The sequence below is a fragment of the Dermacentor albipictus genome, chromosome 1 (assembly GCF_038994185.2).
Source record: "Dermacentor albipictus isolate Rhodes 1998 colony chromosome 1, USDA_Dalb.pri_finalv2, whole genome shotgun sequence".
In the NCBI taxonomy this organism is placed as follows: Eukaryota; Metazoa; Arthropoda; class Arachnida; order Ixodida; family Ixodidae; genus Dermacentor; species Dermacentor albipictus.
Genome location: NC_091821.1, coordinates 172,255,726 through 172,270,265, shown reverse-complemented (window position 1 = coordinate 172,270,265; position 14,540 = coordinate 172,255,726). Strand labels below are relative to the sequence as shown.

The 14,540-nt window shown below is 44.9% G+C and overlaps 1 protein-coding gene across 5 annotated transcripts in view; it reads right to left on the bottom strand.

The window, feature by feature from the left end:
* Nucleotides 1–14,540, bottom strand: part of AP-1gamma (adaptor protein complex 1, gamma subunit) — a 233,201-nt gene that overhangs the window by 25,234 nt on the left and 193,427 nt on the right. For all 5 annotated transcript variants that reach the window (XM_065436802.1, XM_065436803.1, XM_065436806.1 and 2 more), the window contains exon 16: nt 13,885–13,992. In XM_065436802.1, coding sequence (XP_065292874.1) covers nt 13,885–13,992 — 108 coding nt within the window. The remainder of the gene's footprint in view (nt 1–13,884; nt 13,993–14,540) is intronic.

Genomic DNA, 14,540 nt, shown 5'->3' with positions numbered 1-14,540 from the left:
CACATTAGCCATCTACACCAAGCAAGAATATACTGCAGTTAAAGGGGCCCTGAAACACTTTTCTAACTAAGCATAGAATGCTATTAGCTAATGCTAATCATAGAATGCTATTAATCATAGAATCACTATTAAATTAGGCCACCTAATGAGCCTCCTGCTGCAAAACTTTTTCAAATCCTCTGCACAAGCGAAGTTAGCCGTCATTCAAACAGATGAGTGGCTTTCTCCTTTCACTTCCCCTAGAGCGCTGGCAGCTAGATGCGGAAGATGGCAAGGGGGCGAAAGGGTGCAATCTACCACTGGCCCCACCCAAAGGTTGAACATCTCGGTGGTGAGATGGCCCATGGTAGCACTCCATGGCAGTCGCAGTATCTACGCTACGCTTTTCATCTCCAAGGCAACGAGCAGCAAACGCAGCAACTCACAACTGTTGTGTGTAGACCGGCAGTGCAAATATGAAGTGGTTTTTCTGTCGATATGAGATTGCACACACATATATTTTTCATTCATTTAACTCAAATGAGCAATAACTGTATTACTGAGAATGTACTCGTGATCATGAAATCAGCCAATAGCTATCGGTGGGTCCAGCTACTTGAGATGACGCTGCATAACAACATTGCGAAGGAGAGAGCAACTGATTTTCCACTGCTTTTGAAACGAGATTGTAAATTCCCTGCTGTATGCCGTTCAATGACAGTTGGCTCACATTTACAGAAGCCTCATTAACAGCGCGACCATGTTTTCTTACTATACTCCAGAAGTGTTTCAGGGTTATAAAGCATGACACACCAGTGTACGTGCTTGACCAGCCAGTGATAGCCAATCACAGCTGACCCACATGGCATGATTTCTCCCACAACTGGCATGCGGCAGCAGGTCATGGTGGTTTTGTTGGGTGCCCCTATAAAACCCACGTCATGGCAATTTTCAGATGAAGTAGAAAAAAAATGCTCGTGTTGCAATGCCACACATGTTTGACACAGAGTGATGTGCTACTCAACATATGGAGCACATCGCCGCAGTATGCAGCTGGCATTACAGCTTAATCAGCAAGCAGTCTCGTGAACAATGTTAATGTTTTCAATTACTGTATCTTCCGCATTACAGGACACACCTTTGTGTATAAATTGCACCCCCTACTTTTTGTGAGTTTCGAAGAAAAAATTCTTCGTATATAAGACGCACATATTTTACTACTGATTGGTATAATGAATTGATGCATGCATTAATCTAATCAGAAAATGCCAAACTTACTTTCATGCCCTAAATTTGTGTAAACAAAATATTTATGAGCCATTGTAACAAATACTGTGCGAAAAAGACATAGACGAGCTAGAGAGAAATGACAAACATGGCTCTAGTTCGTCTACGTCTTTTTCCCACCGTTTAAAAAAGAAAAGGAAATGAGAACACCAACTCGCCCATCTCTCAGTTTTGATTTATAAGCCGCAAATTATAGCAGAAGAAAAATCCTCCACCAATACTCCTTTTAACTGACGTGTTCAGAAATGCACATGAACTTGTACCCCAAGCTTGACTTACTTAAAATAATGCCCCACATGAACATGCTGAAGGAAACACAACGAGCGTCTTGGGCACGTTCATGCCAGGCGTCATCTAGATCGCATCAAACATAGGCTCAAGTTAAGGCGCATTACTGAATACTAACATCAAGAGATGCAAATAAACTTTTATTGCATTTCCGAAAGCCACATCCCCCGATGCACTGTCCAAAACTTCAACTTCAGCTGGCAGCATCGCTAGGCAACAGTAGTTGGCCTCTGAATGATTTTCACGCAACTTCATGTCACTGGCATTGCCTCTGCAGCTGGGTATGCAAGGAACAAACATGTGGACAATCACAACACACTTAAACCAGCTTGAACCCATGCATACAATAAGCGAAATGGCGACTGGAAGCATGGTGACTTCTTGTGCAGGCAATAATGATGACAATAATCTAGTGGAGCTTTTTGGAACAGGTACCTCTCCAGTGCAACAATGTAACAATAAATATTGCTATTTATTGCGTTATTTATTGCATTACGGTAGTTTTGTTGGTGTAACATTTGCTTTAAGAAAAACTAAACTATAACAACAAACTATACTGTGACCTCCAATCATGGAGACACCGATATCCTTGAGGTCACACTCGAGCGGCCCGGCGTTCACTGTTGGCGCTGTGCTGCCTATATGATGATGTCTAGGAGCTAACATCCGTAGCAATGGTCTTATACTGCTAACCTATTTTACGTCCACTACAGGATGAAGGCCTCTCCTTGCGATCTCCAATTACCCTTGTCCTGCGCCAACCGATTCCAACTAGTGCCCGCGAATTTCCCAATTTCATCGTTCCACCTAGTCTTCTGCCATCAACTACGCTTCCCTTCTCATGGTACCCATTCTGTAACCCTAATGTTCCAACGGTTATCTAGCCTGTGCATTACATGACCTGTCCAGTTCCATTTTTTTTTCTCTTAATGTAAATTAGAATATCGGTTATACCCATTTGCTGTAATATATATAAATATACGGCACTGTAAACAAGTCCCAAATGCTTGATGTCATATAATTATGACCATATCTGCATGTTTGAAAATGCATCAATTTTTCAACTTTCTGTTGCACAGCAAGTGCTGCCACCCTGTGTGGGTACAAGAAATGTTTTTATGTATTTATTTATTTATAATTTATTTATTTTTTTGCTCCGCAGTACCACGGTTTTAATTCCATGGCTTGTTTATCCTGGCACGTCAGCGACCGCTCGTGCATCTGTGTGTGCACGGGTATGCGATGGTTTGTTCTGGTTTAATCTCGCAGGCTGCTTCTGTTTGTTGTGCTCGCAAAAACTGATGTCTATCTGGTTTTTAATCTCTCAAAGGGTCACCACTAGATGCTTGCTCGTTTATTGCTCACACGGGTGCGATTACATATGTTCACAGGCAGGTGCTGGTATTACAAACAATGGCATCACATACGACAATGTTGCCATGCCTGCGTCTCTTTTTAGAGACCTGCGAAAACTTGTTCCCCTTGTTGGCAATGGGACGAACGATTACTGCAAGTTAATGAATCGACTGGTTTTTCTGATGGGAACACCACCATCGAGCTTTCTTGCATGCACTCAACACACATGGTTCAATTACGCTACTAAGTAGCAGACGAATGTTTTGGACTCCAAAAATTTGGACTTGTTGGATATTGCAGACTTCATAAATGCACCATCCGGGTTTCCATAGAGTTAATGCATTTCTGCAACTGATTTTTCAGACGGATTTTCTGGATTAAATCACTCGTTCTGAGCCATGCTACCCGATCTTGAAGACCACGATGTTGCATTTTCCATTAGATTGGCCAGGCTTGGATTCTAGTGCCTCGCTCTATAGCCTCCAAGAATGGGAGGCGCGTGTTATCCTCTCATCTCAGAGGCCATGCCCGCTCTTCCTTGGCCGATAAAACCCTCCAGGGGACGGCAGTTTTTCTTTTACCTTTCTTTTCTTCGGCCAGCAATATCATCATAATCACTTAATGCAGGATATGCTTTTTCTTTTACTTCTTTAAGTTTCGCATGCTATTTTCACGTGGTGTCCACAAAGAAGGTGTGTCGCAGAGACGTCGCATATTTGTGCGTGCTTGTGCGGCTTTGCATTTGTGTAATTGGCGCCACCTACTGTGCCTTCGCAAGAACCAAGTAGTGCAAAGACATGTGCCTCATTTCTTTGTGTCTTGGAGACGTCGCATCTTTGTGTGTGTAAGTTGGGACGAAGCGTTCTGGCATTGTCATTTATGTACGATTTCTGCTGATGATTAAGGCAATGTGAATTCCTCCGCTTTCGACTGGACTATCGAGCCATTTTCGCTCTTTTGTGTCGTACATTTGCGGTGCTTTGTGCTCGCTCAGCTGCGAGACTTGCCCGCATTAACCGATGTGTGGCCAAATATGTCCGCATTGACGAGAGCTTGAGTGAATTAAATAATTCATACGCCTGCCAGGACTAGAGGACAAGTCTGACTTATCCGATTTTTCAAATTCACCAGGGTCGAAATAGAGTGAAAGCTTGTTGCTACGAACACTACATTAACAAACTTTTCAGAAATCCCTTGGCGACTTCTTATAGTGTAAATGTAAAAACATTTCAGCACTACAAACATCAGAATACCGAACTTTTTAGAATAACCAACGTTGTTCAGTTTCTTTGTCATGTTAACAATGCCTCCGTACTACAAACTAATACAGTCAACTTTCGTTAAAACGGACCCTCATAATCCGACAAAAGACGTCTGTTTTATCCGAAGTCCGTAATATCCGAAACACCTCACTTCCGAAACTTTCATCGCGATGTGTAACAACTTTATTGCAAAGAGTGAGTGGCGAACGTTCAAAGTAAAAAACAAACAAAAAAGTCGTAGATTCGCCCGAAAGGCGAAGGATCGATTGCGATAGCAAATTTGATAGCAAATTAAACAAGGTAAGCGCGGCAGCAGCAGCAAGCGAATTGACCTTCGGGCTGTCTCTCGCTTCCACACAAACTAAACGTCGAAAGCGCAGCACATACGAAGCTACCAGAACTGGGCACACTTTGTTCATATCGCAGATTGCTTTCAAGATACGGTGCCCGCGAGTGCACACCCTTTGTCCACATCGCAGATAGCTTCAAGATACGGCGGCCGCGCCATAAGCAGCAGCGGCTCAAGTAGAACCTCCTGTCTCGCCTCCGCCTCTGCCTCCCCCTCCCCCCATGGCTAGTGCTAAAAAGAAGAAAGCGCGTTTTTGCCCCGCCTCCCTCCCCCGTGCACACGACACAGCTACGATCGTCGGTTGACCCTCACAAGTCAGTTGTCAGCTTGTGTCGACACGACAAAAGTATGTTTTATATGCCCAATTTTGAACAAAATTGCTGCTAATTTCGTATGCTGTAGCACAGTCCATTAATAGCAAACTTTGTTGCATTAATAAAATAGGTAGACCAAACTAAGGCTGAAATATGGTGCGTTATATCCGAAAGTCTGTTGTATGCGGGTCTGCTATAACGAGCATAGACTGCATTCTGAAATCTCGGGATTCTTAGATTTCCGTTTATCCTTCACAGCAGCCAAAACAGTAGGCTGGCAGATGACAAGCATGAGCAGTGCATACGGTGCTTGTACTAGACGCGGGGATACAAAGGTATTCCAAGCTGTTCAAAGTTTCCACTTATGAAATAAATCATAATCAATGTTTTTCTTTTCCTTCTTTATTTGGCTAACACTTCGAAGCAGCGGTTTGTCATTTTTTCTGACCCAGTAACGTTTCCTGGTGTGGTCACTATCTGATTGTTTTCTGCCTAATCGCTTGTGGGTGTGCTCAATTGCAATAATTTTGGTCTTGCTGCACACAAGAAGCTTGGAACATATACGATCTGCACTTTGTAATAGCTTCTAGCAAAAAAGGCATTATCGCTAGTGATTCGCTTAACTCTTTTAGTATCGCGCTATGGACCATCGGACACGGAGTTCCAATGACTTTGAATTTCCCGCAAAATTTAAAACAGTCGCGCTACAGACAACTCCATCTGACGGATTCATTGAGAACTCCTCTTTCAGTTTTGTTTTTTGTTTGCATGCGGAGGCCCAGCCGCAAGTGAAATTTGAAACAAAGGTGGTTTTGAGTTCTGCAAGAATGGCATGCCATTCCGGCCCCCATCGTGCCCGACAGCCAATTCTTGTTGCAAGCACTTGGGCGGCTTCTGCTGCTGATTTTTGTGATCCAAGCAGCAGTGATGGCTAAAGTAACGACGTTGGATCGTCAGGTTTTAGCTCTGACGAAGAGTCTCCAGTTTTAGGTCTGATGAAGATTCTCCTGTAGCGTGCGCCAACTCTGCCGCCATTATCACCTCTGGCAACCTCGACGAGACATCAAGTATGGCCTCAGAGAGACAAGGCATCAAGAATGGCCTCAGAGATCACATCACATTTACATTGGAATCTCTGAGGCCTTGCCTTGGTCAGAGCCCTATGCCTCAGAGATTTAAGTGCAAATGCCAATCTTCGAGGCTTTGCCCGAATTATAGGTCGCATCAACATTGCGATCATCACATCCTATTCCGGCTATTCCGGCAACCCCACGCATGGCCTGCTCTTGCCATTCTATGCTTGTTTAGTTTGCGTTTCAGACAGCACTCTGCTGGCTCCAAGAAGTCTTTCTCGTGAATGTATCAACAAGCCACGTAAAATGGCACCAACGGTGCCCTCGCAGTCCAAATGAGCCCAACTTCACAACTAAAGAGCCTCAACTGAAGCCTACCACAACAAGCTCAAATGCAGACATAGATGCCCTGCCTGCTAGGGTGCGGTGTGCCGATTTTTGCTGCCATTACATTTGAAGACTTTGCAGACATCGACAGTGTGGTGTTGTGGTGTGCCGAACTGAACTATGACGAAATAATTGAGCAAGTTTTCCCACCGTCAAACAGTCACTCTAATTTGGGTGATGATGATGATGTGCCATGTGCTCCGGAGCCTTCACATGTGGATCTGACTTGAGCCTTTGCAGCCCTTGCATTGGGTCACAGCAATAGCACATAAGCGGAAGTGCATGCATCAACGAATCGACCACTTATTCCTTGCACAGGGGCCTTAAAACATAAATAAAATTATCGTTTTTCAAATTATCGATACATTCAGTTTTTCGGACATTCAATAGTTCGGGCTTATTTACGTTCCCTGTTGAGTTCGAATTATTGGCTGTCGACTCTATTGCACAGGTCCTCCCTCTATCGTCTCACATTTTGCAGCATGAATGGATCACAGTGCACTTGCGATTGCCCAGTTGCATTTCCGACAGCTGATCTCACAGTAGCAGGGCACAAGCAGCAATGGTTTCATATTCCTGTGCTTTAGCTGAAGCAAGATGGAGCATGCCACAGAAAGCACCATCTCGTACTTCGAGGACAAACTGTTCCATGAAAAGGGCCTATAGTCTCTTCTCCACACCCACCTTGGACACCTTGGAGGTAGAAGATGATGTGTACGCGAGCATGTGAGTGAGCACTTGGAGGTACTGTATTTCTCCACGTATAATCCCTCAGTGTGTGTAACCCGCACCCCCGATTACAACAGCGGATTTTCGCAACAAACATGTCACATAATTGCCATCAGCCACGGTGGCGTACCCTGATGAGGAAAGGTAAGTTTCATTCAGGGGCAATATTCTCAAGCAATCACTTTCAACGGCACAGTGCAGTCCACTTATAACGATACCACATATAGCCAAACCTCGATATATCGAAGAGCGTAGTGATCACGAATTAGTTCGATATAGCCAGAATTCAAAACATAAAATCAAGTAAAAAATACATCAAGAACTTCTGCAAATCAATTAATGAACTAAGGGCACGATCAGGGATTGTTGTTCGGAGCGCGCAATCAGTTGCGCTGAGGGCAATTGGCTTAGGCCGCACCGACTTCGTCAGCCGGGAGTGCACGATCGATTGCGCCACACCCAATTAGCGTAGCCTGCACCTATTTCGTCAGCCACGCAAAGTTGGCGCAGTCTAGGCCAATCGTGCGCGGTGCAACCGAACGCGAGCTCCGAACAACAATCCCCGATCACGTTCCAATCGTGGCGCAGTTAATACTCACTTAAAGCTTCACACAAAGTATTTATTTATTTGGCTGAAAGTACTGCAACAGTGTAGCCTGCTTCTTATTGGCAGCCACGTGCTTAAACACGGAGCCCTCACCTTAGTCTTAAAAGATCCACAAGCGATAGGCCCGTAGCGGCGTAGAAGGGCCAAAGCAGCTATAGCCTCAGTTGAAGTCAGGAGCGGGGCTATATTGGTGCTTGCGGGATCAACCTCGGCAGCATTTTTGTTTGGTCGCTAGTTCTGCTGCGATCTCCACGTCCGTCAATCGAAGCATTTTGAAACACTTTCAATAACAAAGTATGAAGTTGCATCTGCCAAGGCATCATCTATGAGTGAGCCCGTGCTGTCTCACATCTTTGTGGATGCAAACCGCCATTCCTCATGAGGCACGGCAGGCGCAGAGTGCAGCCCCGTGGAGGAGTCAGTACTGCAAATGCAATGTGTCGTTGACGTTATCGAACTAGCCAAGCCGTCGCATGTGTACGCTGCTACATTCGAATGGCACCCTCGGTGCGATTGATGTGTGCAGCTATGTGCGCAGCAGTTGGAAATGGCCATCAAACCACCGCTATCTTCTAGAATGTTGCGGGGAAAGCTTACCACCTGTCAACAGAGCACATGTGGTCTAGGGTGGCAGAGTTCGATACATCCATTTTAAGTCCGATCCCGTTCGAAATAAAAAATTAAATATACATGCAATTTTCCAGATGTTATAGAAACAGTTCGATGTATTGAGGTTTGACAGTATATAACATACAGTAAAAGCTCATTAATTCGAACCGCAAGGGGAAGCCACTTCAGTTCGAATTAACAAAAGTTCGAACTAACGAAAGTGAAGGAGAACAACAGTACACTGCGATTTGGAAGCAGTAGGGCATGTCAGAAATTTGGCGTGTCAGAAAGTGATGGCGTGTGCTGCGGGGGCACACGCCATCTTCAAGTTGCAGCTCTGGGTCCGGCTGTGCCAAACCACTGATGTCCACTGAAACGAACGTTAGCAGAGGCTTAACACCATCATAAAGAATCGCGACGGCTGGTACATCCTAAGCTGAACAGACGTGCACAACCGATGAAGCCTGCCGAGACAAAGATGCTGAACATGTGAAGGTGGCGAAGGCCCCGATTCGTCGGTTCTTGATTGCAAGCGCAGCTGCGACGCACTTGACTCACTGTGTTTTGGCGCTTGCCGGACCATCTGCTGCGCAACATTAGCAGCTACACAAGATTTGCAAAGCCTCCGAGATTCGCGACCGGCAAGAAGTCTTGGAGGTCACGTAGAACGGTGAAGAGGCAGCTACCACTTCCCTTCTGGCCGATCCCGCGCCGGTTAGATTTTTGCAGATTTTGCCTTCTCTCGCTGTTCTCTCCGTTCTGGAGGCGATGCAGCCTCGTGTGTAGGCAGTAGGCACGTTTCTCTGGCCGTGTGCCAGGCGCCACGCCGCCGGCACAGTGGCGCGTAGTTCGAATTATCCGTGGCGGAACCTTCTCGCGTTCGAATTAACTGGCTTTCTTATACATAGACTTCTGTGGAGCTTGGCCAGACCAAATCGTACAGTTCGAATTATCCATAAATTCGAATTATTGAAGTTCGAATTAGCGAGCTTTCACTGTATATATATAGAAAAAACAAACATGATATGATATGTTATTTACCACATATCGAACATAACGATCGAAATTCTACCTTCTAGGCAGCATTTTCAATGGAGAATAATCGTAAAATTTATGTTGCTAAGCTCCCCCTAACCGAGACAGGGCGAAAAGTTTGCCTATGCAAGTTCATACCTGCCGCCATTACCGCGCAGCGCGCCCTGCCCGGAGAGAGCATCACAAGTTGGCGCAGTGTGTCACAAGATGACACCAGCTGCTTCGCGCCAAATTGTATATCTTCTATGAAGGTGAGTACCATTATGAAGTGTTGATAGTGCCCTTTCCTTTTGTTTCAGTTATCCCATCATGTGATGTTCACCAGTAAGGCGAACATCACATCTGACCAGTGTTCCGTTTTTATTTGATCCACCTTTATACTATCCCCTTTGCAAGATTTCGCATGACTAAGCACCGGATGCATCGAAGTAGGTGGCCGAAAGCATTCTTGACACTGTGCGAGGATAGTGAGCTTGAAAACGCCAGAAATGCTGTCAGCTGTACACTCCAATGCAATGGTGCCGAGTTACACGAAGCCTTACGAAAGTGATCATATCCCCCATAACAACAGCTTTTACTCGGCAAGACAGCCGATGGCGACTACCACAACCACCGCCACCATGACACGTGAAATCACAAAGAAATAGGCAAGAAAAGCTTCGTTTTAAAAATAGGACCAACGTATAGCTAATCGGTTCACTCGCTTGTAGCTGTGTCTACATGTTGTTATGGTTGGCTGTTGCACTGGCACCATGGCAGAAAACATTATTTTTTCACTGAGATGACTCTTGGTGGCATACATTATCGCCATCAGCCAAAGGAAGTGACTCCAGAAACTTCAGCACAACTGTTTGTTTGCAGGACTACACGGGATCAAAGTGGGGGGTGTAATTATTACGTTCACAGGGGGGGGGGGGGGGCGAAAGAATTTTGAAGAGAAAAGTTGCAGGTGCATTTATTATGGGAGTGCTATCATTGTTCAAGTAAATATGGTATATTGCCAGTGCAGGAAGAGTAATGTTTGTACTCTGGCTATTTCTGTTGCCTTGAAAACCTGCAAGCATGGCACAGACACAACCCGGCATTCCCTGCACATCACATTTTTGCTTTAGAAAAATGCACCGTGGGTCAGCCTTTACAAGCGTTTTGTGAATAATCAGCTGACAAGCATAGCCTGTATGCTCGCAGCTTGCATGGGAAGATGAATTCTTGAGAGTTCCAAAGTTAATAAAGCCACACAATGAATTGCCAAGAGCATGCAGTCATGTTGTATGCAACATTTCAGGCGATGCAACGGTCCAATGACAAACATGCATGAAGTGCAAGGACAACCAAATTCTCATAATTTGACAACTTTCCTTTGGCTCAACAAGTTTTGCATTAGTGGACAAGCCATTTTGCCAAATATTTTCGTGATAAGTTGGTATAAAAAGCTGGTCAGAAACTGTCTCATAGTGTGGCAACAAACATTAAGAAAGTCAGAGCTGATATCAAAAGACATGACTTCGCACTACATCTCAGTGGCAAGCTTCATCTAAGACTTTCTTCAAACATCATCAATAAAAAAAAATTTGAATTAATTGCTGTTTCTTTTTGCACTAAAACCATCATATGATTGAGGAATGCCACAGTGAGGAACTTTGGACTAATTTTGACCACCCGGGGCTTTTCAATGTGCACCTGATGCAAGGTGCACGGGCGCTTTCGAATTTCGTCCCCATTGAACTACGGCCGCAATCGCCAGAAATCAAAAGCATGACCTCGTGCTTAGCAGCGCAATGCCATAGCCATCAAGCCACCACAGTGGATGTCATTAACAAGAGCTCTTCTCCTCCCTAGAAACCATATCATTGAAACTTATAGCAACTGTTTTTCTATTATATCATGATGTGATATCTGTCAATTTTCTTCTTTTAACCCCATATGGCAAAAAAAATATGACGAGTAACAAAACAGTGCAATTGGCACAGCTGTCATGCCTCTACCAAAATAGGACACGCTCTCAAACAGTTTGACCGCATCTATCTCATGATACAATGCCACTTTTCCATCTCCTGTCACTTTGTCTGAATGTAGTAAAGCAATCTTGCATCATAGTTTTGACAAACAAAAGCGTCACAGATTACCTACAGAGGCTGTCAACTTCCATAAGAAGCAAAACAAGAAGGATAACTGAAACAGGTTCCATGATTTACACACATATTAGCAGAGGTAGAAACAATGGGCAAAATACAGCACCACTCCACCCATCATCTGATACCATGATGGGGCTTTTGATAGGCCTATGGCAGTGGTGGAACAGTTGTTTCACATTTCGACGCATGTCCTGGCGCAGGCAAAAAGCCGATTTGACATAGTAGCAAGCACTTTTGGCGCAGGGTCCAACGCATGTGTGCTCACCATATACCATGCAAATTTTAGATATAGTTGATGTGCTGTGGACAAGGTTTACGCGAGGCTTGCCCTACAAGCACGGTCAGGGAAGGACATGATGCACCTCCACACTGCGACGCAAAGGGCGCTACGGTTGGGTTTGTCGGTACGGTGCAGAGAAGGCACCAGACAGATTGTCAACAAATGTGGGTTTATTAGCCCAGGATGCAACATAGTGCAAAAGTCATGACATCATGCAATATACTCAAGCCATGCACATTAGGGAGTTTTCAAATAGCGGTCCCTAAGGATTTACAGCCAAAAAGAGAGGGGGAGAGGGAGAGAGCATCAGCACCACTGTGCATGCGTGAGATGTAAATAGGATTGTGCGCTTGCGTTGGTGATGCTATTTCACTGAAATAGCGCAGCGACCCAGGCTCGCTGCAAAAGTTTACGTCAAAGAACACAGCAGAGAAAAATGCACTAATGATTAACCAGACGACACCAACGGGCCCTTAGAGTTTCTCTATAGTGGGCCTCTTCAATTATGCAGTCCCCGGCTCTCCACAAACTGTCAGCAGCTTCCAGTCTGACTAGCCTGACAGTAGGACGCGTCACGGTCACGTGATCCAGTTGTCAAGGGCTGCCCTGAAGTTTTGTTCAAAACCACCGTGACTGCAACTCACTCTCTTGGCTGCCGTCGTCTGCTTAGCTACTCGTACATAGCCCCCTTCCCAGAGAATTCATTAGCATGGCCTCCGAAGTGGTGCAGTCTCAGAGGCCACATCGCTGAAGCAACTATAAAGCTTTCATAGTGGAATCGCAGCCTGAGCACATTGAACGTGTTTGCAAAGCGCAGTTTACGTCGCGCTCTTGCCCCATGTACCCCTTAACCGCTGTATTTAGGCTAGCTCATTGCAAGTGAAATTTAAGCAGAATTCCCAACATGAACATAAGCAAAATCGCGGTCGTGCCACGTCGCTGTCAATGCAGGAAAAACCCGCCAATATTCTCAAAGCTCGTGAGGCCCGTCTACTAATTAAAGGCCTGGCGCATGTCTAGGAAAGAGCGCGTGTGCACTGTCTACTGATCCTGCATGTCAAAAAGCGAACGCAACAAGAGCTCTTTGCAACAGAAAAGATCAGCATATGTGAACAGCAATCGATCCACGAAGCTTCGGTTGTTTATACCACCTCAGCTACTGGCGTGAAATAGCCACATGCAATATGGCATGCTTCCTCGCACACCCATGTCACTAAACTGAAAAGCGAAATCTATCTGATCACTACGCATATAGCAATGAGCATGACAGATTTCGTGAAACACATCAAGAAAAGCAAGCCTGTGTACCTGATCGCTGTGCTTCCCTCTTAAAAAACACAAAGACTAAAGTTGCAGCAATCGGACCGCTCGTGAAAAATGTTGGCACACACAGCACCGATGTAACAGAAGCGATAGCTGAGTGCACAGTATTTGCCATCTAGAACATGCAAAGTACGCAGAAGCACACGGCAGCTTTCACAACATGGCGTGAAATGCCGCATGCATATTTTTAAGATGGCCATTGTCTGCTAGCTGTTTGCGCTTACGCAAGCAAAAATCTGCTGACAGCTCCAGTAGCCCTGGCGCAGTCAGCGACTTCCGGTCTGAGAAAAATGAATGCGATTCTTGCAGCTCTCGGACTGGTAAGCAGAGCTTCCCAAGCTGTTCAAGAAAATCGAATGCAAGACAGTGGTCCCAAACAGTGCGGGACTGTAGGGGACTGATAATCGAAGAGGCCCACTGTAGTGAGAAACTCTATGATGATGATGATAGTGTGCTGTTGGTTTTTATTTCAGTTTTGCTAGCTGCGAAGCATAGACGGAAGGAGGGTGTTGCTCTTATACATTCTTTGGCACAGGCTCGGCACAATTTTCCGCTCAAATACCGATTTGGCATAGGATGGCGCGAAGGACCTCTCTCGGTGCAGTTTGGTGCGATTGGCGCAGCTGTTCTACCACTGCTAGGGGTGGTGCTTGAGAAATCTTTCTTGGGTGAATTCTGTTGCCATCAGGCATTAATTTGCTGTTGATGCTCCACATAATTCGTATCTATTTTTTTTTTCACCTTCATTGTGGATAATAAACTTGCCTGATAGCTGGTGTTTGTTTTCAAGCTTTTACACATTAACTGCCTTCAAGGGCTCCTTGAGTTTACAAGAAAGAAACAGTGCAAGTCATGCTGAAGGCCAACTTACCATTTGTGGTAGGTAGCACAGGTGGTCTGCTAACAATTCCATCAGGAACTACAGGTGCTGCTAGGTTACTCAGGGATGATATAAGTGTTGCTGATGATACTGTTTGGGCTGTAAGAAAAAATTACAATTTTATCAGTGATCCTGGCCATTCTTCCATGTAAATGGACACTAAAATTCCAGCATGGTTCAAAATGTACAAATGAATTTGATTCATGGGGTTTTGACTAAGGATGTGCGAATATTCTAAGCTTTAATAACGAATCAAATAGTGTCCCATTCGATTCGGTCTTCAAGTCAAATAATCACTACATTCCAAAATGCGAATATTTTTCTAATACTGCTTGAATATTACGAAATGTCAAGTAGACCTAATTAAACATAAAACTGGAACAAAAGTACAGTATATCTTCACCCCGCAGGCATAGCATAGACATAAAACAGGAGAACTTGCACAGTGGAGCAGGCTACGTTACTTAGGTACCCGTACTCTACAGGCTATATATACAGCAATCATTCACACTTTCTTCGCAAAACTATTTCAAACTAATCACTATTTCTTCGCAAAACTAGTTCAAACTATTCATCGCGAAACTATTTCAAATAAAGTTTATAACGAACCGCGGCAGCCCTCGAGCGGCGAGCGAGCGCTCAAAATA